Below are 26,794 nucleotides of genomic sequence, written 5' to 3'. Positions count from 1 at the left end.
TAGCCATATTGGTCTGACACAGTTGAAGTAAAAAAGTAACAAAAATAGTCCAGTAGCACCTTAGGGATCAACTAAGTTTCTTCTAGGTATAAGCTTTCGTGTGCTTCCACACTTCTTCATATAGTGGAGGGTAGTGGGAGATGGTAGTAGGAGTACCCTTCTGAGAAAAACCCCACCCCACCCCCTCCCACGATATACAAGGGTTTGATGACATCTGTGTCAGTGTATCTGAAGAAGTGTGCATGCACACGAAAGCTTATACCTAGAAAAATCATAGTTGGTCTTGAAGGTACTACTGGACTATTTTTTAATTTTTTATTTCAACTGCGTCAGACCAACACGGCTACCTACCTGAATCTAGATGTCATGGGGTGTTGGGGAGCAGTAGTTCCTTTGGTGGGAGACATGTCCTGCACCTTCTGGGGTCATTTTTCCACCTTGGTCCCCACCCTGCACTCGGCTCTCACCTGTGGCTTCCAGAAGCTGTCAGCATGCAACAGGGCTTCAAGCAACAGCTTCAACCGGCCGGCTAAACCAGGTGAGGAAAGCTGATGGGTCTCAAATCCTTGCGGGGCTGGGGAATTCTGCTGCACCTGAAGTCAAGCCCTGGTGGATGGAGAGGAGGAGAACAACCGTGAATCCCACAGTCCAGAAGGCAGATTCTGCCCGTGCGGAAGAGGAACGTGAAGGGCAGATGGGGCACGTCCACCTGGAGGCTTGTTATCTAGTCCCAGGGTTACTCTGACATTGAATTATATATAAATTACAGTATTGAAATGCGCCTGCTCCCACTTCATATTCTGATATTACTCTACTCTGTTTGTCTGTTTCTTACTTGAGTGCTGTTTTGGTTTGCTAAGTCAGGGTTTTACTGTAAGTTACATTTTTGCTATTTTTGGGTCCTGTTATGCTTATCAGTCTTCGGTAAGAAATTTCTCAGCTGAATTTTTTTTTGCTGCCTCTGTGTTTTCTCCTACTCTGCTAACTATACATCGATCATTATGGAGGAGCAAGATCTGCAACCTAAAGCCATAAACAGCCTCAGCCCTGTGGACCTGAAGGAGCATCTTCATCCCCATTGCTCAGTCTGGACAGGGAGGTCCGCCTCCGAGGGTCTTCTGCTGGTTCCCTTGCTGTTAGAAGTGAAGTTCCAGGGAACCAGGCAGAGGGCCTCCTGCCCCATGGAATGCCCTCCCTTCCGAGGGCAAGGAAACAGGCAACCATCTGACATTTAGAAGACAGCTGTATCAGGAGGTTTTTAATGTTTGATGATTTACTGTCTTGTATATGTACTGTAGGGACGCGGGTGGCGCTGTGGGTTAAACCACAGAGCCTAGGGCTTGCCAGTCAGAAGGTCGGCGGTTCGAATCCCCATGACGGGGTGAACTCCCGTTGCTCGGTCCCTGCTCCTGCCCACCTAGCAGTTCAAAAGCACATCAAAGTGCAAGTAGATAAATAGGTACCGCTCTGGCGGGAAGGTAAACGGCGTTTCCGTGCACTGCTCTGGTTCGCCAGAAGCGGCTTAGTCCTGCCGGCCACATGACCTGGAAGCTGCACACCGGCTTCCTCGGCCAGTAAAGCGAGATGAGCGCCGCAACCCCAGAGTCGTCCGCGACTGGACCTAATGGTCAGGGGTCCCTTTACCTTTACCTATATGTACTATAAGCTGCCCAGAGCGGCTGGGGGAAAAGACGAATACTATAACGTCTAGAGTGGTACCTCGGATTACAGGCACTTCAGCTTACAGCTAACCCAGAAATAGTACCTTTTGTTAAGAACTTTGCTTCAGGATGAGAACAGAAATCGCACGGCAGCAGCAGGAGGCCCCATTAGCTAAAGTGGTCTCCAGGTTAAGAACAGTTTCAGATTAAGAACGGACCTCCAGAACAAATTCACTTCTTAACCCGAGGTACCACTGAACTATTATTGTGCTGCGAAGGGGCGGAGATGTGGCGCCCACCCACGAGGGTGGAAAGAAAGGGGTGGGGGGGACAGGAGCCCCCACTTTCCAGGGATCCCTCTCTGGTCACCTTGAAGGAGGCGCTTCCTTGCCCCAGGGGTGCCCCCTCCTACCTCCGCCCTTGGCACCCCCTGCACCCAGAGTGCCAGGATCCTGGCCCCACGGAAGGCGCCTGGGGGAGCTGGCGGGGGTCTCTGGGTCCTTACCCCCCCTCTCCGCCCCCCGCTGCCCCTTTACCTCTTTGTCCTCGCTCCTGATTCTCATTTCTTTCCTTCAACATCCACGGGGGTGGGGGGGTGGATCCTCCTCTTCCCATCCTCCTCCCCTTTCCGAAAGCACCCCCCCTAGAGCTACGGATGAGAACAGAAATCGCACTGCAGTGGCAGTGGGAGGCCCCATTAGCTAAAGTGGTGCTTCAGGTTAAGAACAGTTTCAGGTTAAGAATGGACCTCCAGAACGAATTCAGTTCTTAACCAGAGGTACCACTGTACTATTATTATTATTATCATGTGATTTTTTGTAGTTATTTTGGAATTCGTACTGCAATATCAGCTCACGAAATGTTATGCATGGAGAAAATCACAGGGTTGCCGTAAATTATAATCCCACCCACAAACTCTCATTCACATACAGTCTGTCAATTTGGGAAGCTCACACACCTCACCTGTGCTAATACTGGCAGTCTTTGGCCTGCACAGGCACACCCGGTGTGTAGAGCCTCCAGCCCCAGGCACTGTCTATCCTGAAAATGGCTCCTTTGACTGGGAAGATTCATGCAGTCGCTGTCATCGGATGCTGAAGGATTGTATCTCAGCTTGTCAGTCACTCTGACATTGCCTTCAAAGAATAAGAGGAACAGAAATGCTTTTGAGGTGCAACTTCTGTATCAATCCTGAGAGCCATTCCATGGACTCTGATGACAGGTGTACTTTATCCTCATCCTCAGTGGAAAAGAGACTTAAAGATGGAAGCCTGGGAGAGAGGCAAAGGTTTCTGTCTGCTTCCTGGGTGGGATTGCGGAAACCAAGAGCCTCCGCCCTTCCCCCTCCCCTCTTCCTCTCGGGATTTCCTCTCCTCTCCAGGGGACCAAGGAATGGACTGGGCAGAACCGCTGCGTCTGGACAGGGCAGGGGCTTATGGGGTGCAGGAAGGAAGGGTGGGGGGACAGGACCCCCACTTTCCAGGGATCCCTCTCTGGTCGTCGATTCCTGGGCGGGAGAGAGAAGCCAAGGCTATCTCCCCCCCCCCTCCAATGCTGTGCTTCCTTGCCCCGGGGGTGCCCCCTCCTACCTCCGCCCTTGGCCCCCCTGTACCCAGAGGCCCCCTTGGCTCACCCCTCGACATGCGCCCCCATCTCTCCATTCGGAGGGGCCCCCCAAGACGAGCAAGGGGGGACATGGGGTCTCTATCCTGGCTTCTCTCCGCGCCCCAGGGATGCCTGCGCGGGGGAAAGGGGGCCAGGGAGTCCTCGTGGGTGGGCGCCCCATCTCCGCCCCTTCGCAGCCCGCGTGCCGGGATCCCGGCCCCACGGAAGGCGCTTGGGGGAGCTGGAGGGCGTCTCTGGGTCCTTTTCTCCCCTCTCCCCCCCCCCGCGACCCCTCTACCTCTTTGTCCTCGCTCCCGATTCTCCTTTCCTGCAACATCCACGGGGGGGGGGTCCCCTGCCTTCTAACTCCCCTTTCCGAAAGCGCCCCCCCCCCGAGCTACGGGGCAGAGCAGCAATTCGGAGTTGAAGCTCCACTTCCGGGAGAAGCAGGCAGAGTTGGAGGGGGCTCACCCCCCCCCCCCCGCTTTCCTGGAGCAGAAGCCGGATTGGAGGAGGAGGAGGAGGAGCAATGTATTGGGGGAGGGATTTGGGATGGTGGGGGCGGGGTGAGAGAAGGATGTGCCGGGAGGGGAGGGAAGGTTTTGAGCGGGGGGGGGAGGAGGAGAGGAAATCCCCCCCCTTCCGTCTTCCTTCTGGGATCAGGAGAGGGGGGAGGGGCTGATCCCGACAATCCAACAGCGAAGTCACAAAATGAGTTCTGCATGGAAATCAGATCAGACTCCGAGTTCGTGTTTTGGCAACATGACAGGTCTGTCTGTCCGTCGGGATCCCTGAGGATTCCTGCTCCCTGCCTTTTCCGGCCAGCCTGAGAGATCACTGGAAAGGGCGGATTTCTTGACTCCAGAATCCAGCATCGCAGACCCGTTTCATTCAGGCCTAGAGATCTGCTCTTTGGACCAGTCTGCTTGCATCATGGGGATCACCAATGGATCATATGGATCATCACTGGGTCATCCATGATGTCATACCCATCTCAGGGGGGGGGGGCTCAGGAAGAATCTCCTGCCACGTGACTGGGGGAGTCTGGGGGCTGACGGGGGTCAGACAGGGCTCCTGTTTTGCTCTCTGTCCTGTTTCAGCTCAGGTTTTCCTGGCAGAAGTTCTATTTCATCCAGAAATGGGAGGATTCATTGAGGAAACGGAGCTAAGCGGAAGCATCAGTTGCAAAGAGGCAAATGTGTATACTTTGTAACCATCCAGGGAGTTGTGTTGCAAAGGCCATTTGCAGAAAGTTTCTGATAAGGAAAATTCTGGGTTGAGAGTCTACTCAAGAGCTCAGCTCATCAGGGTCCAAGTCCCCTGCGGGTCCGTGCGGTCAGCAAAAGAAGGAAATTCCAGCGAAGCAATTTGGAGCAAAACAGCAGTCAGTAGACTAAGATTCTTTATTGTTGTGCAACAGGTTCAACAACAGCGAGTGATCCCAGAGCAGGGGGCGACATTGACATTTAAAACTTTCCCACCATATCCCAGAATAGAGTTCTCACAGCATCATCAATATATCTTTTTGCAGGGCCTGCAAGACGGAGCTGTTCCGCCTGGCCTTTCGCCAAGGCACAATCCGACCCCCCCTCTCCTTCTGTAATCTTCATAGAACCCTAACCCGATGGTTGCCATGAATTTGATTCTGAATTGATTCTAGAATGTGTTTTAATTAATTGACTGTGCAATTTTCTGTACATTGGGCTATTTTTACCTGTTGTTAGCCGCTCCGAGCCCGGCTTTGGCCAGGGAGGGTGGGATACAAATAAATTATTTTATTATTATTATTATTATTATTATTATTATTATTATTATTACAGTGGGATGAAGATCATATGAACTTAAGGCATTTGCAAACAACCTGGTAATAATGGTAGAAACCCACTGGAAAGTATACCAATGGTGTTCAACAAGATTAATCAATTTGGCCAAGTCGCAGGTGTTAAATTGAATAAAAATGGAAATAAATTGTTGGTAAAAATATGAGAGAACAGAAGAAAAATGAGTAGAGACAGATAACAGAGCTGGGGATAGAAAAGATGGTGAAATTTTTTGGAGTGTGGCAGACAACAAAAAATATAAACATTTTAAAAGATCATTATTGGTAATGAAAAATTCCGGGGTGAGAGACGACTCAACAGCCGAGATCATCAGGGTGCTGCTCCCCCGCGGGTCCATGTGGTCAGTAAAAGAAGGAAGCTCCAGCAAAACAGCGGTCAGCAGACCATGATCCTTATTGTTGTGCAACAGGTTCCCACAGGAGTAAGAACCCCGAGTAAGGGGTGACCCCCCTCTTTTAAAACTCCCACAATATCCCAGAATACACTTTGAGCAGCATCACTGAGACATCATCACTAGCATGTCACAAAGGGGGAGGGGTCTACAAGGGTGACACAAGTCCAACATTAGGTCCCTTTATCAGACCCCTTTCCCAACACCTCTTAACTCCCCATCACCGGAAGAACAATAAAACTCTTGACATCTCCTTGCCCTCAGGACTGGTCTGGAGATGGGCTTTCAGAACACCGGACTTGCTCAACTGCCTCTGCAGATGTCCATTGTTTCCCCTGGTCACTCCCTGGGTGGGGGGCCGTGTCTTTGCTCTCACGCTTGGGGGATTATGACGGGATGCCCTGTTCCTGCTGCCTGTTAGATTTCCAGCTCCGTGATTGCAGTCATGGCATTTTTGTCTATCACATGACGGTGTATGTTTTGACTCCACAGTGGGAAGTGATGGAGACTATGTTCCTGAAGTGAGACTATTGTCCTTTGTTCTCTCTCTTTGCTGTCTGATGCTAGAGAGAGAGGGAGCCGTGTTGCAGTGCTCCGTGTGTGTTTATATGTAAATAAAGTAGATTAGCCAAAATGCTGAGTTGCTGAGCTCTGTTACGCAAACTGCAAACACTCTGCAGATCCCTAAGTGTGCCGATGTCTGTTGGCATCAGTCGCTGTGAATCTTTTGAAGCTCCCGAACGAATGACCAGGAGGGAGAGAACATGCCAGTCGGGCATGTGTCTCTACCAGGATCCTACTCGAGTGTAGGACGAGCGCCTGACACTGCTGATCTGATTTCCTGCTTCTTGGTTCACGGAGGGAGGTGGAGCCCAAATTCCCCTTTCTTTAAGGATCAAAATGGCATTGGAATGAAGAGAATCAGTTAAAGTATGGATTTTCTATGAATTTATAAAACTAGGTATCTTCCCTGAGCTGTCAAGTCGAAAGGATACATTCAGGCATAATATTTGCAACCTTATCATCATCATGGCTTTCCCAGTCGCCAAGGCCATGTTAAAAACTAGGCTGTGGGACATAGATCGCCAGGAACTCATCTCAGCTGCGGAAAAAACTTGGTCCCCTCTTTATTTTCGACTCTCTAGGGTGCAGGAATTTAACCTTAATTATTTACCATTTCTGTTTAACCCGCAATACAAAAGGTCTTTTTCTCTGCCTAGGTTCAAGTCTAATCCGTCTAACCTCCTTTGGGGCAGGTTTGTGGCTTTGGCAGAAGGAAACAGGATCTGCCCATGCGATGCCCACCTGGTGGAAACTCCAGCTCACATGGCCCTTAAATGCAAAATGTATGATGATCTCTGCCCACAATTTTTAGACCACCTATGCATTGCAACCTGGAAACCAGAGAAGGAGGTTGTACGCTTCTTATTACAGGGGAGAGACCAGGAGCTCACCAAGACAGTAGCTAAGTTCCTCTATTTGATTTTTTTGTCACCAAAGTACGCTACAGGATCCTGCCCTTGCTGGAGAGATGAAGTAGATTGCTTGCCTCTTCTTCCCTTTGGCAAATGACTGTACTGTTGAAATGGCGACGAGATCACACTGGCCTACTTATTCTGAATGTTTGTAAGTGATGCCAATAAAGGTTTGATGATTTGTAACATTGCAACAACTTTAAAGATGTGGGTCCCACCTTGTCATTTCCGTAAAAAGTGCAAAATAACACAGTCACACGAAGACACACCATCATGCATGCTTGAGTAGAGCAACTCCAGGGCATGAGCCAAGTAGCAGCAGAGTAGGGGCCACTCGTAGAGCAAGTCCCACACTGAGGTCAAAAACACACACAGAGGCAGCAGGACTTCTTCAGTAATAGTTTACTGAGCTTTCAAAGCATACAGTTCTCCCTGGGCCCCCAGTGATACACAAAACTTAGCTCCTGAGAGCAAATCCAGTTTCAGCAGTAAACAAAATACAGCACACAGGATATCTAAGTCAGGCACACAAACCGGCAGAAGGGAGCAAGGGAGGAAAGAGGCTGGAAGGACACAGGGCAATGTGTTTTGTCAGGGAATGGTCTGAAGATGAATATTCTCCTCCTCCCCCCCCCTTCTCCTTTTTTAAATTTCAAACCCAAAACGAAACAAAGTACAAGCATCAAATTCAAAATCCATATTAGTATTTTAATATAAGCTTATTACATAGGTAAAGGTAAAGGGACCCCTGACCATTAGGTCCAGTCGTGGCCGACTCTGGGGTTGCGGCGCTCATCTCGCTTTATTGGCCGAGGGAGCCGGCGTACAGCTTCCGGGTCATGTGGCCAGCATGACTAAGCCACTTCTGGTGAACCAGAGCAGCGCACCGAAATGGCGTTTACCTTCCCACTGGAGTGGTACCTATTTATCTACTTGCACATTGATGTGCTTTCGAACTGCTAGGTTGGCAGGAGCAGGGACCGAGAAACGGGAGCTCACCCCATCGCGGGGATTCGAACCACTGACCTTCTGATTGGCAAGTCCTACGCTCTGTGGTTTAACCCACAGCGCCACCCGCGTCCCTAAGCCTATTACATAGATTACCTAAATTAAAATATACATAATCACTCTAGGCTTCCTTTTGCTATATGTAAATGAAACACAGTTTAAAAAATTATATTATAAATCATATTATAGATTCCCACAGGCCCCCCACTCCCCTTCACCCATGTGTGATCTCAGCATTTTACTTCTTCCATCTTGTTGTCAGCATCGCCCTTGAGCCAGTACCACCAACTGGACTCATCCACTTCAGCCCCGACAGGGCTAGGCGAGCTGGGTAGCACTTCCAGAGACCACCTTCTGCACAGGAACAGGTCAAAGTGCTGTGGACTCACAGCTTAGAGTTGTGAGCACCGGATTCACTTCCATAAGAAGACAGTCGTCGCACAGCAGAGTATAGCAGAGTCTAGCAGAGTATATAAATAACTCGGAGAGCAGCTCTGTAGAATATCTTCTTTATTCTATCTACAACTACTATACAACTATATACAGAGCTTAATGAGTTCTCTAAGCATAAAGAATGCTACACTACACTGAGTGTCTGCAGCTGCTCTTAGCAGCAACCTTATCTATACACACGATCTCTAACACTCAGTCTCTCTCTCTCCAACACACTGACTGACTGACTGACTGACTGACTGACTGACTTGGTGCTGGAGTAGAATAAGTAGAGAGCAGAACACGCCTCCTCCTCTCTGGAGAGTCAGTGGATCATCAGGAGATCATCAGGAGATTCTTGGATATGGGAGGGGTGAAATCTCCTCACTTGTTGTGTTGTTATAGTTTAATAATTATTCAATTAATTCTATTGCTCTTTTCTTGCTTACCCCTGCATGTTTTACCCATTATCTATTCCTATTTCAATTCCGGAACAATATTTTTTCATGTATTCCTTCACACCATCCCACTCCTTGATTATTCTCTGATTTGAGTGGCCTCTAATAAGTGCCGTCAATTTTGCCATTCCTACAAACTCGCAGTTTGTTTTGCCATTCTAATAATGATGAGTTTTCTCCCCCTTCCAATTCTTTGCTATCAGTATTCTGGCCGCTGCAGTTGCGTAAAGGAATACATTTTTCTTCTCTCTGGGGATGTCATTAGATATTAGGCCTAACAAAAAGCCTCTGGTAAACGAAATCTTAAATCATTTTCTCCATTTCTCAAAGCAATCAACTTTGCCTATTATCGTTAGCATTTGAAAAAGAAACATTAACTTTGGCAGGATATTCATTTTAATCACTGAAATTCACCTCCTTATTGATAACTTTAACCTTTACCAAATCTCTAATTGATTTTTAACTTCTTTCCAGGTCTTGTTATAATTATCTTCAAACAAATTGATATTTTTCATTGCTCCAAATTCTTTTTGCTCTGTTCGTCCATATTCTTAACCACCACCTTAGTTTTTTCTTTCTTTATACTAAATCCTGCCACCTTGCCAAATTCCTCCATCTTTCTCAGCAACTTGCTTATACTTCCTGTTGGTTCTTCTACCATTACGATCATATCATTGGCAAATGCTCTTATTCTATATTCGACTCTTCCTAGTGTTATACCTCTAATCTCCTCCTCTGACCTGATAACTTGATTTAGTACCTCCAATATTAAAATAAATAACAAGGGAGATAGGGGACACCCTTGTCTTGTCCCCCTTTCTATTTTAAAGTTTTCAGTCATTATTATTAAATTTACCCTTTGGTCTTGATAAATTGCTCTTAATCCAGTTGATATCCTTGTTACCACCTCCATCTTTTCAATTATCTTCTCCACAAACCTCCAGGATACCTTATCGAAGGCTTTCTCAGCACCCACAAAAACAGATGCAGCCTTCTTCCCTGGGTTCCAGTCAAGATATTCAATAGCATCAATCACAAGTCTCACATTATTGCTCATCTTCCTTCCCGGTAAGAATCCTGTCTGATCTTGGCTAATGACTTCATTCAACACTGTTTTTAATCTCTGAGCCAATATGTCCACATTTATCTTGTAGTCATTATTAAGTAAAGATATTGGTCTATCATTATTTATATTCTCTTTGTTCTTGTCTTGTTTAGGGTTTACTGTTATATGTGCTAATTGCCATGACTCCGGGATTCTTCCTTCCGCCATTATTTTATTTATGAGTACTTTCAGCGGAGTAGCCACTACTTCCTCCATTTTTTTTTTATGCAAGGCGGTAAGGGCATCCGGGCCCAGCGACTTCACCAACTTCGCTTTGGAAATAGCCTCCTGTACTTCCATCATAGAAACTGGGGCATTTAGATATGCATTTTTTTCTTTTCCCACTCTGGGTAAGTCTTTCCCCTGCAGATAATTTTTTATATCTTCTTCTGTTTCCTTGGCTATATTACATAAATTTTTGAAGTGGTTGATAAAACACTTCTTTATTTCTTCTCGTTTTCTCGCCGTCTTTGATTTTATCTATTAATCTCTCTTTCTGTCTCTTCTTCAGTTGCCATGCCAGTATTTTGCTGGGCCTATTTGCAAATTCAAAGGATCTCTGTTTCATCCATCTTATGTTATTTTGGATTTCAATGCTTAACAACTACGAGAATAGTGTTTGTAATAACTTGATTTTTGGTGCTACCTTTTTTTTTTTTTTTGGTTCCTTCGCTAGTATTTTGACATTGCTCGCTATTTCTTCTCTTAACTGCTCTAAGCTTCTCTCATAAGCTCTCTTTCCCCCTGCATTTTGCTGTATATAGAAGCCTCTAAGAAATGCTTTACTGGCATCCCAAATTATTCTTATATCAGTGTCTTGTGATTTATTGATTTCAAAGAATTATTTCAACAATTCTTGTGCTTTAATCACCAAATTTTCATCGTTTAATAAATTCTCATTTAATCGCCATCTTTTATTACACTTTTGTTTATTTTCTAATTCTAATATCACTGGATTATGATCTGTTATTGTCTTTGGGTGAATCTCTGTTTTTAAATTTTTATTATTAAATTATTTGAGATCTAGATTGCATAAATTCTCCCTGACGATTGTTAGGCTTCTGAAAAGTGTGTGAACTGTTTCTCCAGTGGATTTTTGTCTCTCCATGCATCCCTTAGGTTTAAGCTGTCCAGCATTTGAAAAAATGTATGTGGTAGTCTCTCTTTTCTAGATATTCTGTCCCTTTCTGTCCCGTCCATTTCTAATGAAGGGACTCTGTTGAGGTCCCCCACCTTAAGGGGGCAATCCATTCTCAGGCCGATCAGCTTTCCTCAGAAGAGGAGCTGGAGGGGGAAAAAGTCATCCCCTTCGTTTCCAGTGGTCTCAGAAGGAGGGAGAGACACAGACACAGAGCAGATTAGAGAGGAATTACCTAGCTACAAGAAAATGACAAGAGAAACAGATTCAGCTGGCCCTGAAGCAGGAAGACAGATTTCCTCTGAGTTCATTGCCATGAAGAAGAGTGGACTCTGAGAGGAACATGTCCCACACTCCATACATCTAAATGGGTTCTCCCGCTTGAATGTCTGATATTTCTTAAACATTACATTATAGCTAAAGCACTTTCTGCAATCCTTCCATTTAAAGTTATTGATGGTATGTAGGGTGTCAACTGTTAAAGTTCTTCCTGGCCACGAGACTGTTGATGTAGGACTTCCACAAGGACTGAGCCTCAATATACTTTCCTGACGTTTATGTGGTTTGTCTTTTGTGTGAGTTTGTTGATGTATATCAAGAGTTCCACTCTGACTGAAGCTTCTTCCACATGCCATACATTTAAATGGTGTCTTCCCTGTGTGTCTGCTGATGTTTTCTAAGATTTCCACTCTCACGGAAGCTTTTTCCGCACTTCATGCATTTAAATGGTTTCTCCCCTGTGTGAGTCCGCTGGTGTAATTTAAGGTTTCCATTCTGACTGAAGCTCTTTCCGCACTCAATGCATTTAAATGGTTTTCCCCCTGTGTGAGTCCGCTGATGTCTTCTAAGGCCTGAATTGTAACTGAAGCTCTTTCCACATTCCATGCATTTAAATGGTTTCTCCCCTGTGTGAGTCCGCTGGTGTAATTTAAGGTTTCCATTCTGACTGAAGCTCTTTCCGCACTCAATGCATTTAAATGGTTTTTCCCCTGTGTGAGTCCGTTGATGCATTCTAAGTGTTCCAATCTGATGGAAGCTCTTTCCACACTCCATACATCCATATGGTTTCTCCCCTGTGTGAGTCCGTTGATGTGATCTAAGGCCTGCATCGAAACTGAAGCTCTTTCCACATTCCATACATTTATATGGTTTCTCCCCTGTGTGAGTCCGTTGATGTGTTCTAAGGTTTCTACGATCACTAAAGCTCTTTCCGCACTCCATACATTTAAATGGTTTCTCCCCTGTGTGAGTCCGTTGATGTGTTCTAAGGTTTCTACTATAACTAAAGCTCTTTCCGCACTCCATACATTTAACAGGTTTCTCCCCTGTGTGAGCCCGTTGATGCATATTGCGGTGTCCACTCTGACTGAAGCTCTTTCCACACTCCATACATTTATATGGTTTTTCACCAGTGTGAGTTCGCTGGTGTAATTTAAGGTCTGCATTCTGACTGAAGCTCTTCCCACACTCCCTGCATTCATATGGTTTCTCCCCTGTGTGAGTCTGGTGATGTTTACTGAGGTATCCACTCTTACTGAAGCTCTTTCCACACTCCATACATTTATATGGTTTTTCACCCGTGTGAGTCCGTAGATGTGAACTTAAATGTCCACTCCAACTGAAGCTTTTTCCACATTCCATGCATTTAAATGGTTTCTCCCCTGTGTGAATCCATTGATGTCTTTTAAGGTCTGCATTCTGGCTGAAGCTCTTTCCGCACTCAATGCATTTAAACGGTTTTTCCCCTGTGTGAGTCCGTTGATGCATTCTAAGTGTTCCACTCTTACTGAAGCCCTTTCCACACTCCATACATCCATATGGTTTCTCCCCTGTGTGAGTCCGTTGATGTGATCTAAGGCCTGCATCCAAACTGAAGCTCTTTCCACATGCCATGCATTTAAATGGTTTCTCCCCTGTGTGAATCCGTTGATGTCTTTTAAGGTCTGCATTCTGGCTGAAGCTCTCTCCGCACTCAATGCATTTAAATGGTTTTTCCCCTGTGTGAGTCCGTTGATGCATTCTAAGTGTTCCACTGTTACTGAAGCTCTTTCCACACTCCATACATCCATATGGTTTCTCCCCTGTGTGAGTCCGTTGATGTGATCTAAGGCCTGCATCCAAACTGAAGCTCTTTCCACATGCCATGCATTTAAATGGTTTCTCCCCTGTGTGAATCCGTTGATGTCTTTTAAGGTCTGCATTCTGACTGAAGCTCTTTCCACACTCCATACATTTAAATGGTTTCTCCCCTGTGTGAGTCCGTTGATGTGTTCTAAGGTTTCTACTATCACTAAAGCTCTTTCCGCACTCCATACATTTAACAGGTTTCTCCCCTGTGTGAGTCCGTTGATGCATATTGCGGTGTCCACTCTGACTGAAGCTCTTTCCACACTCCATACATTTATATGGTTTTTCACCAGTGTGAGTTCGCTGGTGTAATTTAAGGTCTGCATTCTGATTGAAGCTCTTCCCACACTCCCTGCATTCATATGGTTTCTCCCCTGTGTGAGTCTGGTGATGTTTACTGAGGTGTCCACTCTTACTGAAGCTTTTTCCACACTCCATGCATTTAAAAGGTTTTTCACCCGTGTGAGTCCGTAGATGTGTACTTAAGTATCCACTCTGACGGAAGCTTTTTCCGCACTCCATGCATTTAAATGGTTTCTCCCCTGTGTGAGTCCGCTGGTGTATATTGAGGAGTCCTCTTAGACTGAAGCTCTTCCCACACTCCCTGCATTGGAATCCTTTCTTGTCCATGTGAGTCCACTGATGTGTTCTAAGTTTTCTACTATCAGTGAAACTTTTCCCACTCTCCATACCTTTAAATGTTTTCTCCCCTCTTGGAGTCATTGATGTGAGCTATGTGTGCTCATTCAATGAAGCATATCCCACATTTCACACATTTTAATTTCTATTCCTCATGAAACGAAAGGTGCCCCATTCCTTGGAATTCTGAATGTCTTCTCCATCACCTTCTTCAGAGTGGGAGGAAAGGAAATCCTGTTTGGGTTTCAAGGAAGAGAACAAAGGGAAAGAGAACACATCAAGCTCCATTAGCCCCTTCTCTTATATCAACATCTCCTACATTCCCCCGCCTCCTACCCATGTTCCCAAATTTTAGGAAATGAAAAAGGAATGTCATCAAATGATAGCAATGCAGCAGCAACCTTTCATGATCCTCAATCATCGTTAATAAAGCAGCATGATCTTGGAATACAGCCTTTTCAAATCAATTGTTTCCTCACAGGAAAGGCAGCTGCTCTCTGTCCGTGAACAGGCCCTCTCTTTCTCTGGTCCATCGTTCCTTTGGACATTCCCCATCCTCTGCATCATAATCCTCCATCCACCTCTAGATCTTCATGAATCACCTGCACAGTCTCATTGGCCACAAGAGGTCCATGTGGACCATTTTGGGAGGCCCAGGTCTACATCTTCTCCAGGGACTGTGGTCTGGGTGGGGTTCATGTCATGCACCTTATGGGGTAATTTATCCACCATTGGTCCCCACCCTGCACTCAGCTCTCACCTGTGGCTTCCAGAAGCTGTCAGCATGCAACAGGGGCCACAATCCCAGGAATCGCTTCAACCGGCCGGCAAAACCAGGTGAGGATAGTTGATGGGTCTCAAATCCTTGGTGGGTTGGGGATTTCTGCTGCAGGTGAAGGCAGGCCCTGGTGGATGGAGAGGAGGAGAACAACAGTGAATCCCACAGTCTAGAAGGCAGATTCTGCCCATCTTGCAGAGGAAAGTGAAGGGCCGATGGGATCGTCAACAGGGGAAGGAAGCCCATCGAGAAGGAAAACTCTGGTCCTAAACTTTCACTGCCTCTTGAGCTATGTTCAGGGGAAGAAAAGGCTATGGAGGGAAACCCACAAAAATCCAGAGGGGAGTCTCTAAGATGGCTGGATGGTGTCCTGCACACCTTCTTCATTCAACTCCTGCAGCCAAGCTGGTGCCAAACATACCACATTTTTCGCCCCATAGGATGCACCAGCCCATAGGACGCACCAAGTTTTTTGGGGGGGAAATAAAGGGGAAAAAATTATTTTCCCCCCAGGCGCTTGTGGGGCCGGCAGTGGGGAGAAGTGCTCTTCTCCCCGCCGCCCGCCTTCAGACCAGGTCCGGGGACAGCCGTAAGACACGCTGCGCCTCCCAGCTGTCCCCAGAACTTGCGGGGCTGGCAGCGGGGAGAAGCGCTCTTCTCCCTGCCGTCCACCTGCAGACCAGGTCTGGGGACAGCGGGAAGACGTGCTGCACCTCCCAGCTGTCCCCGGAGCTTGCGTTTTTTTGGGGGGGGGGAATGAATAATAAAAAAAAAATATTCCCCCCCAGCCGCGGCTGCCGCCCCAAGCCTTACGCACACCTGCCCGAAGCACGGGGCACCCTCCAGAGGGCTCCATGTGCTTCAGGCTGCAGGCTGCCGCCCCAAGCCTCTCGCGCCCGGCGGGACCTCCCGCCAGGCATGCAAGGCTTGCAGACACCTGCCCGAAGCACGGGGAGCCCTCCGGAGGGCTCCCCGTGCTTCAGGCTGCAGGGTGCCGCCCCAAGCCTCGTGCGCCCGGCAGGACCTCCCACCGGGCGCGCAAGGCTTGCGGACACTCGCCCGCTTACCTTCTGATTGGCAAGTCCTAGACTCTGTGGCAAGTCCTAGGCTCTGTGGTTTAACCCACAGCACCACCCGCATCCCATATTTACATCATACGGCACTGTAAAAGTATTCAAAATATTTGTTTTTCGAAGAAAATACCACAATGTATCCGGTGGCCCCTTGAAAGCTAAAGAAAGTATTGTGGCGGAAGCTTTTGGGGGTGCAGGACCAGGAAAGCTCCTGCCACCCTGATCCTTCCAATGGGGATTCCGGCCTCATCATGGGACTAGAACTGCCCTGGATGATTTGCAGAGTTTGGAGAAAATGAAGGATAAAGTGCGAGACTGGTTACATTATGCTCAGATTAAAGAAGTCTTTAAAAACGACAAAAAGTTAGGGTTCCAGGTGGAGAAATCGAAGTTGGAAACAGAATTGTTAGAACCAAAGACTAAGGTACTATCAAGAAGGTATAACTTGCTGTTAAAATGGAATACACAAGACGAAATGGTTAAATCGGCTATGATTAAAGTGGGCACAGGACATTGGGCATAACATTATGTTTGAGGACTGGGAAAGGTTGTGGACAACTGGGCTGAACTTCACTGCATGTAATGCTCTGAAGGAAAATGTAATGAAAATGATATATAGATGGTACATGACCCCAGTTAAACTTGCCAAAATATACCATTTGTCTGAAAATAAATGTTGGAAATGTAAAGAAAGTGAAGGAACATTCTTTCACCTCTGGTGGACTTGCCCTAAAGTGAAGGCCTTCTGGGAAATGATATATAATGAGTTGAAAAAGGTATTTAAGTATACCTTTACCAAGAAACCAGAGGCCTTCCTTCTGGGTATTGTCGGTCAGAAGGTGCTAAAGAAGGACCGAACATTTTTTATGTATGCAACAACGGCAGCAAGGATACTCATCGCTAACAGCTGGAAAACTCAAGATATACCCACACTGGAAGAATGGCAGATGCAGCTGATGGACTATATGCAACTGGCCGAGATGACTGGCAGAATCCGAGACCTGGGAGAAGAGAGGGTTGAAGAAGACTGGAAGAAATTTAAGATTTATTTACAAAAATATTGTAATTTGATTGAATGTTAAGAAGGATGCTAGATCATAAATAACTGCCCACCACTAAATTAGTTTTGAATTCGATGATAAGTGAGATTAGGAAAATATAAACCTTTTGGAGAACTGCTAGATTGTATTTAAATGAGCGGATATAAGATTGTAAACAAGATGATAATTTGCTTGAAAAAACTTTTTAACGATGTAAGTGGGAGCGGGAGACGTGAGGGAGTCCAAAGAAGTGATGAAATTATGTTATGATATAAGTAATGTTCTTTATTATTTATGCATTTGTATTCAAAAATTTTAATAAATATTTATATATATATAAAAAATAGAACTGCCCTGGCTGATTATCTCCAATGGGATAGATATTGAGAGGAAAGCTGTTTCCTGGTTCTGCTGGATCTCTTAGCGGCTTTGGAGACCTTTGGCCATGGTGTCCTTCTGGACCCTCTAGGGGAGCTGGGGGCCCTGCTATGCAGTGGTTCCCCTCCTTCCTCCTGGGCCATGTCCAGAGAGTGGTGTTCAGACCCCTGGGCTCTCACTTGTGGGGTGCCTCAGGACTCCATCCTCTCCCCCATGCTTTTTACTATCTATATGCAGCCACTGGGAGAGATCATCAGGGGTTTTGGGCTGGGTGTTCACCAGTATGTGGATGATGCCCAGCTCTTCCTCTCTTTAAAATTGGAACCAGTGAAGATGGTGAATGCCCTGTGTGGCTGTCTGTAGGTGGTTGGAGGATGGATGGCGGGTAACACATTGAGGCTGAATCCTGACAAGACAGAAATACTGTCTCTGGGGGAGGATGGGGGCATTCCTGGTCCTGATGGGATAACTGTTCCCCTGAAGGACCAGGTGTGCAGCCTGGGGGTCATTTTGGACTCCCAGCTGTGCATGGAGGCGCAGATCAATTCTGTGTCCAGGGCAGCCGTCTGGCAGCTCCATCTGGTACACAGGATGAGACCCAAGTAGCCTGCAGACTGTCTGGCCAGAGTGGTGCATGCTCTGGTTATTTCCTGCTTGGAGTACTGCCAGCTGCTCTACATGGGGCCGCCTTTGAAGGTGACTCTGAAACTGCAACTAATCCAGAATGGGGGAGCTAGACTAGTTACTGGGAGCAGCCACTAAGACCACATAACACTATTTCTAAAGTATCTCCCCTGGCTCCCAGCGCATTTCCGAGCACAATTCAAACGGTTGGTGCTGACTTTTAAAGTGTCTGTGGGATGTGAAACACAAGAGCAGTCAAGTACAACATCCCTAGAGTGGAAATAAAAGGGGATGTCCTCACCAGCCAGTCGGAACTTCCGATTTCTCCTAGGCTGGGACAGACTTCTTCTGCATGTGACTAGAGGTGGGCGCGACCTCACCTGCCCAGATAACAAAAGAGCAGGACTGGTCAGCCACTCTCTCTCTGACTACATTCGTCGAAGAAGCAACATCTGCTTAGCCTAAGATGCTCATTTGGGCTGTCTCCTTATGGGATAGTTTCCAGGTGTTTGTAACTTTTGTAACTTAAGTCTGCCTTCTGGGATCCATTTGTGAACAGAATGTGTGAGTAAACTCTTTTTATACTTTTATAAAAGACTGTGTCGTGTCTTATCTTTTTATGAGGGACTAAAGGGGAAATTACCAAGGAAACTTATTTTAGAGGCTTTAGCGAGCCTGAGCAAACGCATCCGCTGTAAGTTTAAAAGGCGGAATGTTACTCTGCTAAATTGTACAACTTGTTAACACAAGTTGGAAAGGATATAATCAAACAATATATCCTCTCCTGGATCCCTGAACATTCCCAGTGTCATGGCTGCATTTCTCAGGCATAGAAAAGTACAGATCTAATGTATAGCAATAATTCCTAACCTATTGGTTCAAGAAGGTTCTGGTAGTTTTACTCTGTATGATTCAAAGTTGGTGTTTTCTTTAGATCATGGGGAGGCAAACTAAGGCCTGGGGGTATAAATGTGATGATGATGATGATGATGATCTTGTGGGGTTTTTAAAAGTTATTTTGGAGCTCGTACTGCTATATCAGCTCATAAAATGTTATGGATGGAGAAAATCACAGGGTTGCCATAAACTATAATCCCACCCAGGAAATCACATTCACATACACTCTGCAAATCTGGGAAAGTGACACACCTCACCTGTGCTAATACTGGCAGTCTTTGGCCTGCACAGTCACACCCGGTGTGTAGAGCCTCCAGCCCCAGGCACTGTCTATCATGAAAATGGGTCCTTTGACTGGGAAGATTCATGCAGTCACTGTCATCGGATGATGATGGGTTGTATCTCAGCTTGTCAGTCACTCTGACATTGCCTTCAAAGAATAAGAGGAACAGAAATGTTTTGAGGTGCAACTTCTATTTCATGGACTCTGCACCCGTTTCTGAGGACAGGTGTACATTATCCTCATCCTCAGTGAACCAGGCAGTGGAAAAGACAATAAAGATGGAAGCCTGAGAGAGAGGAAAAGGTTTCTGGCTGCTTCCTGGGTGGGATTGCGGAAACCAAGAGCCGCTTCTGAGAAGGCCTCCCCCCTCCCCTCTTCCTCTCGGGATTTCCTCTCCTCTCCAGGGGACCAGAGGTTGGACTGGGCAGAATGGCTGTGTCTGGACAGGGCGGGGGCTTATGGGGCAGGAAGAGGATGGAGATTGCAGGATGGAAGGGTGGGGGGACAGGACCCCCCCACTTTCCAGGGATCCCTCTCTGGTCGCCTTGAAGGGGGGGTCGATTACTGGGCGGGAGAGAGAGGCCAAGGCTGTTCCACCAGAGATCCCCCGCAGCTGCCACAATGGAGACGCGATATCTCCCCCCCCCCCCGCCGCCGCCAATGCTGCCCTTCCCTGCCCAGGGATGCTCCTCTCCCTCCCCCCACTTCCTCGACCCCCTCCCTCTCTCCTGAGTCTACCCTGCATCAAGAGGCTCCCTTGGCTCTGCTCACCCCACACCCTGCGCCCCCATCTCTCCAGCTGGAGGCGCCCCCCCCCAAGACAAGCAGGGGAGGGACGGGGGTCTCTCTCCCTCGTGCCCGTTAACCCTTTCATGGCCCAACTCTCTCTGCGCGGAGCCCCCAGAGCTCGGGGGATGCCGGCGCGGGGGACACGGGGCGATGGGGTCTTCATGGGGACTCCCTGGATAGGGGCCCCATGCCCGCCCCTGTCAAGGCGCCTAAGGGGCCGAGAAAAGCCCCCTTCGCAGCACGCGTGCAGGGATCCAGGCCCTGCCGACGGGGCTCACGGAAGGCGCTTGGGGAGCTGGCGGGGGTCTCTGGGTCCTTTCCCCCCCTCTCCGCCCCCCGCAACCCCTTTACCTCTTTGTCCTCGCTCCCGATTCTCCTTTCTTGCAACATCCACGGGGGGGGGGGGTCCCCTGCCTCCTCCCTCCCCTTTCCGAAAGCGCCCCCCCCCCAGATCTACGGGGCAGAGCGGCAATCCGGAGTGGAAGCTCCACTTGCGGGAAAAGCAGGCAGGGTGGGAGGGGGCTCACACCCCCCCTCATTCCTGGAGCAGAAGCCGGATTGGAGGAGGAGGAGGAGGAGGAGGAGGAGGAGCAATGTATTGGGGGAGGGATTTGGGATGGTGGGGGCGGGATGAGAGAAGGATGTGCCAGGAGGGGAGGGAAAGTGTTGAGCGGGTGGGGGGGGGGAGGAGGAGAGAAAATTCCCCCCATCCCGTCTTCCTTCTGGGGATCAGGAGAGCGGGGGAGGGGCTGATCCCGACAATCCAACAGCGAAGTCACAAAATGAGTTCTGCATGGAAATCAATCAGACTCCGAGTTCGGGTTTTGGCAGCATGGCAAGTCTGTCTGTCCGTCGGGATCCCTGAGGATTCCTGCTCCCTGCCTTTTCCGGGCCAGCCGGAGAGATCCCTGGAAAGGGCGGATTTCTTGACTCCAGAATCCATCACCGCAGACCCGTTTCATTCAGGCATAGAGATCTGCTCTTTGGACCAGTCTGCTTGCATCATGGGAATCACCAATGGATCATATCTGGATCATCACTGATGGGGGGCTCAGGAAGAATCTCCTGCCACGTGACTGGGGGAGTCTGGGGGCTGACGGGGGTCAGACAGGGCTGCTGTTTTGCTCTCTGTCCTGTTTCAGCTCAGGTTTTCCTGGCAGAAGTTCTATTTCATCCAGAAATGGGTGGATTCATTGAGGAAACGGAGCTAAGCGGAAGCATCCGTTGCAAAGAGGCAAATGTGTATACTTTGTAACCATCCAGGGAGTTGTGTTGCAAAGGCCATTTGCAGAAAGTTTCTGATAAGGAAAATTCTGGGTTGAGAGTCTACTCAAGAGCTCAGCTCATCAGGGTCCAAGTCCCCTGCGGGTCCGTGTGGTCAGCAAAAGAAGGAAATTCCAGCGAAGCAATTTGGAGCAAAACAGCAGTCAGTAGACTGAGATTCTTTATTGTTGTGCAACAGGTTCAACAACAGCGAGTGATCCCAGAGCAGGCGGCGACATTGACATTTAAAACTTTCCCACCATATCCCAGAATAGAGTTCTCACAGCATCATCAATATATCTTTTTTCAGGGCCTGCAAGACGGAGCTGTTCTGCCTGGCCTTTCGCCAAGGCACAGTCCGATCCCCCCTCTCCTTCTGTAATCTTCATAGAACCCCAACCCGATGGTTGCCATTAATTTGATTCTGAATTGATTCTAGAATGTATTTTAATTAATTGACTGTGCAATTTTCTGTACACTGGGGTATTTTTACCTGTTGTTAGCCACTCTGAGCCCGGCTTTGGCCAGGGAGGGTGGGATACAAATAAATTATTATTATTATTATTATTATTATTATTATTATTATTACAGTAGGATGAAGATCATATGAACTTAAGGCATTTGCAAACAACCTGGTAATAAGGGTAGAAACCCACTGGAACGTATACCATCGGCGTTCAACAAGATTAATCAATTTGGCCAAGTCGCAGGTGTTAAATTGAATAAAAATTGAAATAAATTGTTGGTAAAAATATGAGACAACAGAAGAAAAATGAGTAGAGACAGATAGCAGAGCTGGGGATAGAAAAGATGGTGAAATTTTTTGGAGTGTGGCAGACAACAAAAAATATAAACATTTTAAAAGATCATTATTGGTAATCAAAAATTCTGGGGTGAGAGACGACTCAACAGCCAAGCTCATCGGGGTGCTGCTCCCCCGCAGGTCCATGTGGTCAGTAAAAGAAGGAAGCTCCAGCAAAACAGCGGTCAGTAGACCATGATCCTTATTGTTGTGCAACAGGTCTCCACAGGAGTAAGAACCCCGAGTAAGGGGTGACCCCCCTCTTTTAAAACTTCCCACAATATCCTAGAATACACTTTGAGCAGCATCACTGAGACATCATCACTACATCACTAGCATGTCACAAGTGGGGAGGGGTCTACAAGGGTGACACAAGTCCAACATTAGGTCCCTTTATCAGACCCCTTTCCCAACACCTCTTAACTCCCCATCACCGGAAGAACAATAAAACTCTTGACATCTCCTTGCCCTCAGGACTGGTCTGGAGATGGGCTTTCAGAACACCGGACTTGCTCAACTGCCTCTGCAGATGCCCATTCTTTCCCCTGGTCACTCCCTGGGTGGGGGGCCGTGTCTGTGCTCTCACGCTTGGGGGATTATGGCGGGATGCCCTGTTCCTGCTGCCTGTTAGATTTCCAGCTCCGTGACTGCAGTCATGGCATTTTTGTCTATCACATGACGGTGTATGTTTTGACTCCACAGTGGGAAGTGATGGAGACTATGTTCCTGAAGTGAGACTATTGTCCTTTGTCCTTTTTCTCTTTGCTGTCTGATGCTAGAGAGAGAGGGAGCCGTGTTGCAGTGCTCCGTGTGTGTTTATATGTAAATAAAGTAGATTAGCCAAAATGCTGAGTTGCTGAGCTCTGTTACGCAAACTGCAAACACTCTGCAGATCCCTAAGTGTGCCGATGTCTGTTGGCATCAGTCGCTGTGAAGCTTTTGAAGCTCCCGAACGAATGACCAGGAGGGAGAGAACATGCCAGTCGGGCATGTGTCTCTACCAGGATCCTACTCGAGTGTAGGACGAGCGGCTGACACTGCTGATCTGATTTCCTGCTTCTTGGTTCACGGAGGGAGGTGTAGCCCAAATTCCCCTTTCTTTATGGGTCAAAATGGCGTTGGAATGAGGAGAGTCAGTTAAAGTATGGATTTTCTACAAATTTATAAAGCTAGGTATCTTCCCTGAGCTGTCAAGTCGAAAGGATACATTCAGGCATAATATTTGCAACCTTATCATCATCATGGCTTTCCCAGTCGCCAAGGCCATGTTAAAAACTAGGCTGTGGGACATAGATCGCCAGGAACTCATCTCAGCTGCGGAAAAAAACATGGCCTGCTCTTTGTTTTCGACTCTCTTGGGCGCAGGAATTTAACCTTAATTATTTACCATTTTTGTTTAACCCGCAAGAAAAAAGGGCTTTTTCTCTGCCTAGGTTCAAGTCTAATCCTTCTAACCTCCTTTGGGGCAGGTTTGTGGCTTTGGCAGAAGGAGATAGGATCTGCCCATGCGATGCCCACCTGGTGGAAACTCTAGCTGACATGGCCCTTAAATGCAAAATCTATGATGATCTCCGCCAACAATTTTTAGACCACCTATGCATTCCAACCTGGAAATCAGAGAAGGAGGTTGTACGCTTCTTATTACAGGGGAGAGACCAGGAGCTCCCCAAGACAGTAGCTAAGTTCCTCTATTTCATTTTTTGTCACCAAAGTACGCTACAGGATCCTGCCCTTGCTGGAGAGATGAAATAGATCGCTTGCTTCTTCTTCCCTTTGGCAAATGACTGTACTGTTGAAATGCCGACGAGATCGCACTGGCCTGATTATTCTGAATGTTTGTAAGTGATGCCAATAAAGGTTTGATGATTTGTAACATTGCAACAACTTTAAAGATGTGGGTCCCACTTGTCATTTCCATAACAGTGCAAAATAACAGTCACACAGACACACCCGTCTTGCATGCTTGAGCAGAGCAACTCCAGGGCATGTTCCAAGTAGCAGCAGGGTGGGGGCCACGTGCAGAGCAAGTCCCACACTGAGGTCAAAAACACACACAGAGGCAGCAGGACTTCTTCAGTAATAGTTTACTGAGCTTTCAAAGCATACAGTTCTCCCTGGGCCCCCAGTGATACACAAAACGTAGCTCCTGAGAGCAAATCCAGTTTCAGCAGTAAACAAAATACAGCACACAGGATATCTAAGTCAGGCACACAAACCGGCAGAAGGGAGCAAGGGAGGAAAGAGGCTGGAAGGACACAGGGCAATGTGTTTTGTCAGGCAATGGTCTGAAGCTGAATATTCTCCTCCCCCCCTCCTTCTCCTTTTTTTAATCTCAAACCCAAAAAGGAACAAAGTGCAAGCATCAAATTCAAAATCCATATTCGTATTCTGACATAAGCCTATTACATAGGTAAAGGTAAAGGGACCCCTGACCATTAGGTCCAATCGTGGCCGACTCTGGGGTTGCAGCGCTCATCTCGCTTTATTGGCCGAGGAAACCGGCGTTTGTCCACAGACAGCTTCCAGGTCATGTGGCCAGCATGACTAAGCCGCTTCTGGCAAACCAGAGCAACGCACGGAAATGCCGTTTACCTTCTCCCCGGAGTGGTACCTATTTATCTACTTGCACTTTTGACGTGCTTTCGAACTGCTAGGTTGGCAGGAGCTGGGACCGAGAAACGGGAGCTCACCCCGTTCTGGGGATTCGAACCGCTGACCTTTTGATTGGCAAGCCCTAGTCTCTGTGGTTTAACCCACAGTGCCACCCGCGTCCCTAAGCCTATTACATAGATTTCCTAAATTAAAATATACATAATCACTCTAGGCTTCCTCTTGCTGTATGTAAATGCAACACAGTTAAAAAAAATTATATTATAAATAATATTATAGATTCCCACAAGCCCCCCCCCACTCCCCTTCACCCATGTGTGATCTCAGTATTTTACTTCTTCCATCTTGTTGTGTTGTTATAGTTTTATAATTATTCAGTTAATTCTATTATTCTTTTCTTCCTTACCCCTGCACTTTTTACCCATTATCTATTAATATTTCAATTCCAGAACAATATTTTTTCATGTATTCCTTCACACCATCCCACTCTTTGATTATTCTCTGATTTGAGTGGCCTCTAATAAGTGCCGTCAATTTTGCCATTTCTACAAACTCGCAGAGTTTTTTTGCCATTCTAATAATGATGAGTTTTCTTCCCCTTCCAGTCCTTTGCGATCAGTATTCTGGCCGCTGCAGTTGCGTAAAGGAATACATTTTTCTTCTCTCTGGGGTGTCATTAGATGTTAAGCCTAACGAAATCTTAAATCATTTTCTCCATTTCTCAAACTTTTCTCAATCAACTTTACCTATTATCGTTAGCATTTGAAAAAGAAACATTAACTTTGGCAGGATCTTCATTTTAATCACTGAAATCCACCTCCATATTGATAACTTTAACCTTTGCCAAATCTCTAATTGATTTTTAACTTCTTTCCAGGTCTTCTTATACTGTAATTATCTTCAAACAAATTGATATTCCTCATTGTCAAATTTATCCCTAGATATTTTGCTTCTTGTACAATTTGTAATCCCATTTCTTGCTCCAAATTCTTTTTGCTCTGTTTGTCCATATTCTTAACCACTACCTTAGTTTTTTCTTTCTTTATTCTAAATCCTGCCACCTTGCCAAATTCCTCCATCTGTCTCAGCAACTTGCTTATACTTCCTTTTGGTTCTTCTATCATTACAATCATATTTCGGCAAATGCTCTTAATTTATATTCGACTCTTCCTAGTGTTATACCTCTAATCTCCTCCTCTGACCTGATAACTTGATTTAGTACCTCCAATATTAAAATAAATAACAAGGGAGATAGGGGACACCCTTGTCTTGTCCCCCTTTCTATTTTAAAGTATTCAGTCATCTCCCCATTAATTATTAAATTTGCCTTTTGGTCTTGATAATTTGCTCTTAATCTGGGGAAAGGGAAGATTCATAGAAGCTTTTACAACCATATAATCAGGAAATCATTAATGAGAGTATGGGAGAGATATAAAGACTTACTGGAACAAAAGACTTCTTGGTGGCTTTCATCACATGAAGCATTACTGCTCAAACCACTTGGAAAGAAAGGAAAATGGCTCACATATGCTGATTTATTAAAGGAACATGATGGAAAATGAAATTAAGAGATTATGATGAGATCAAAGACCACTTTCAGAGTTGGTTGCATTATCGACAACTACATGAAACATATAAAGAAGACAGTAAGAAAGGATTTAGTTATACTAGATCTAGGTTTCAAACAGAAGTGATTGAAGGGAAAGTGAAACTACTGAAGGCTGCATACAGCATACTATTAGAATGGGAGACAAAAGATGAAGAGGTAAAATCAGTTATGATTAAATGGGCACAAGATGTAGATCACAACATTGTGATGGAGGATTGGGTTAAATTATGGAAAACTGACTTAAAATTTACAGATTGTTCCCTATTGAAGGAGAATTACATGAAGATGATGTACAGATGGTACACAACACCAGTGGAGTTAGGGAAAATGTACAAAACTAGTCCAAACATATGTTGGAAGTGTAAGGAAAAGGAGGGAACATTTTATCATATGTGGTGGGATTGTAAGGTAATTTAAAAAAATTGGGAAATGATACACAATGAACTGAAGAAAATGTTCCATTTAACATTTGTTTAAAAACCCGAGGCATTTTTGTTGGGGATTGTAGGGAAAGACCTGCCAAAAAAGTTGAAAAACATCATGTTCTGGTAGCACAAGGATGGAATACTGAAGAAACCCCAACTAAAGAATCATGGCAAGAAAAACTGATGGATTATGCAGAACTGGCAAAATTGACTCATAAGCTACGGGACAAGGATAACTGTGACTTTAAGGATGAATGGGAACCCTTTACAAAGTATCTGAAGACGCAACAAAGCGAACTGGACTCCTTGGCAGGTTTTGAATAAACATTCACAATTTTTTTAC

General features: G+C 46.4%; 2 protein-coding genes and 1 long non-coding RNA gene across 10 annotated transcripts in view; 1 reads left to right on the top strand and 2 right to left on the bottom strand.

Annotated features, from left to right (window-relative positions):
• LOC309352055 overlaps positions 1–26,794 on the top strand; it is a 266,510-nt gene that overhangs the window by 92,508 nt on the left and 147,208 nt on the right. The window lies entirely within an intron of this gene.
• LOC309351849 (uncharacterized protein) overlaps positions 1–26,794 on the bottom strand; it is a 156,740-nt gene that overhangs the window by 4,002 nt on the left and 125,944 nt on the right. The window contains exons 1-2 of one of the 5 annotated variants that reach the window (XM_081879962.1): positions 14,610–14,645; positions 352–437 (exon numbers count right to left, since the gene is read on the bottom strand). The gene's annotated coding sequence lies outside the window, so the exon portion shown is untranslated. Of the gene's footprint in view, positions 1–351; positions 438–467; positions 1,742–1,765; positions 1,844–14,609; positions 14,646–26,794 lie in introns of those variants that run through there. The other 4 variants (XM_081879960.1, XM_081879959.1, XM_081879961.1 and 1 more) reach the window with 4 other exon arrangements.
• On the bottom strand, positions 10,967–20,318 carry LOC309351809 (uncharacterized protein). 4 transcript variants are annotated; one of them, XM_081879807.1, is made up of 4 exons: positions 20,094–20,318; positions 18,923–19,100; positions 14,641–14,785; positions 10,967–14,114 (listed from the first exon to the last, which is right to left on the bottom strand). In XM_081879807.1, exon 4 carries the CDS (start codon positions 13,962–13,964, stop codon positions 11,754–11,756), a length of 2,211 nt encoding a protein of 736 aa, XP_081735933.1. In that variant the 5' UTR covers positions 13,965–14,114; positions 14,641–14,785; positions 18,923–19,100; positions 20,094–20,318; the 3' UTR covers positions 10,967–11,753. The 4 variants fall into 4 exon arrangements, with proteins under 4 accessions (XP_081735933.1, XP_081735932.1, XP_081735934.1 ...); XM_081879806.1 differs by having other exon boundaries at positions 18,928–19,100; XM_081879808.1 differs by lacking the exon at positions 18,923–19,100.

Source organism: Podarcis erhardii, assembly GCF_964252035.2.
Source record: "Podarcis erhardii genome assembly, chromosome: 10".
Taxonomy (NCBI): Eukaryota; Metazoa; Chordata; class Lepidosauria; order Squamata; family Lacertidae; genus Podarcis; species Podarcis erhardii.
Note: the sequence above shows the minus strand (reverse complement) of the source record. Positions and strands in the feature narration are given on the sequence as shown.

Coding starts and splice junctions, on each gene's coding strand:
- LOC309351809 (XM_081879807.1), bottom strand. CDS start 13,964: ATGACTCCAAGAGGGGAGAAAACATTTAAAGGTATGGAGAGTGGGAAA.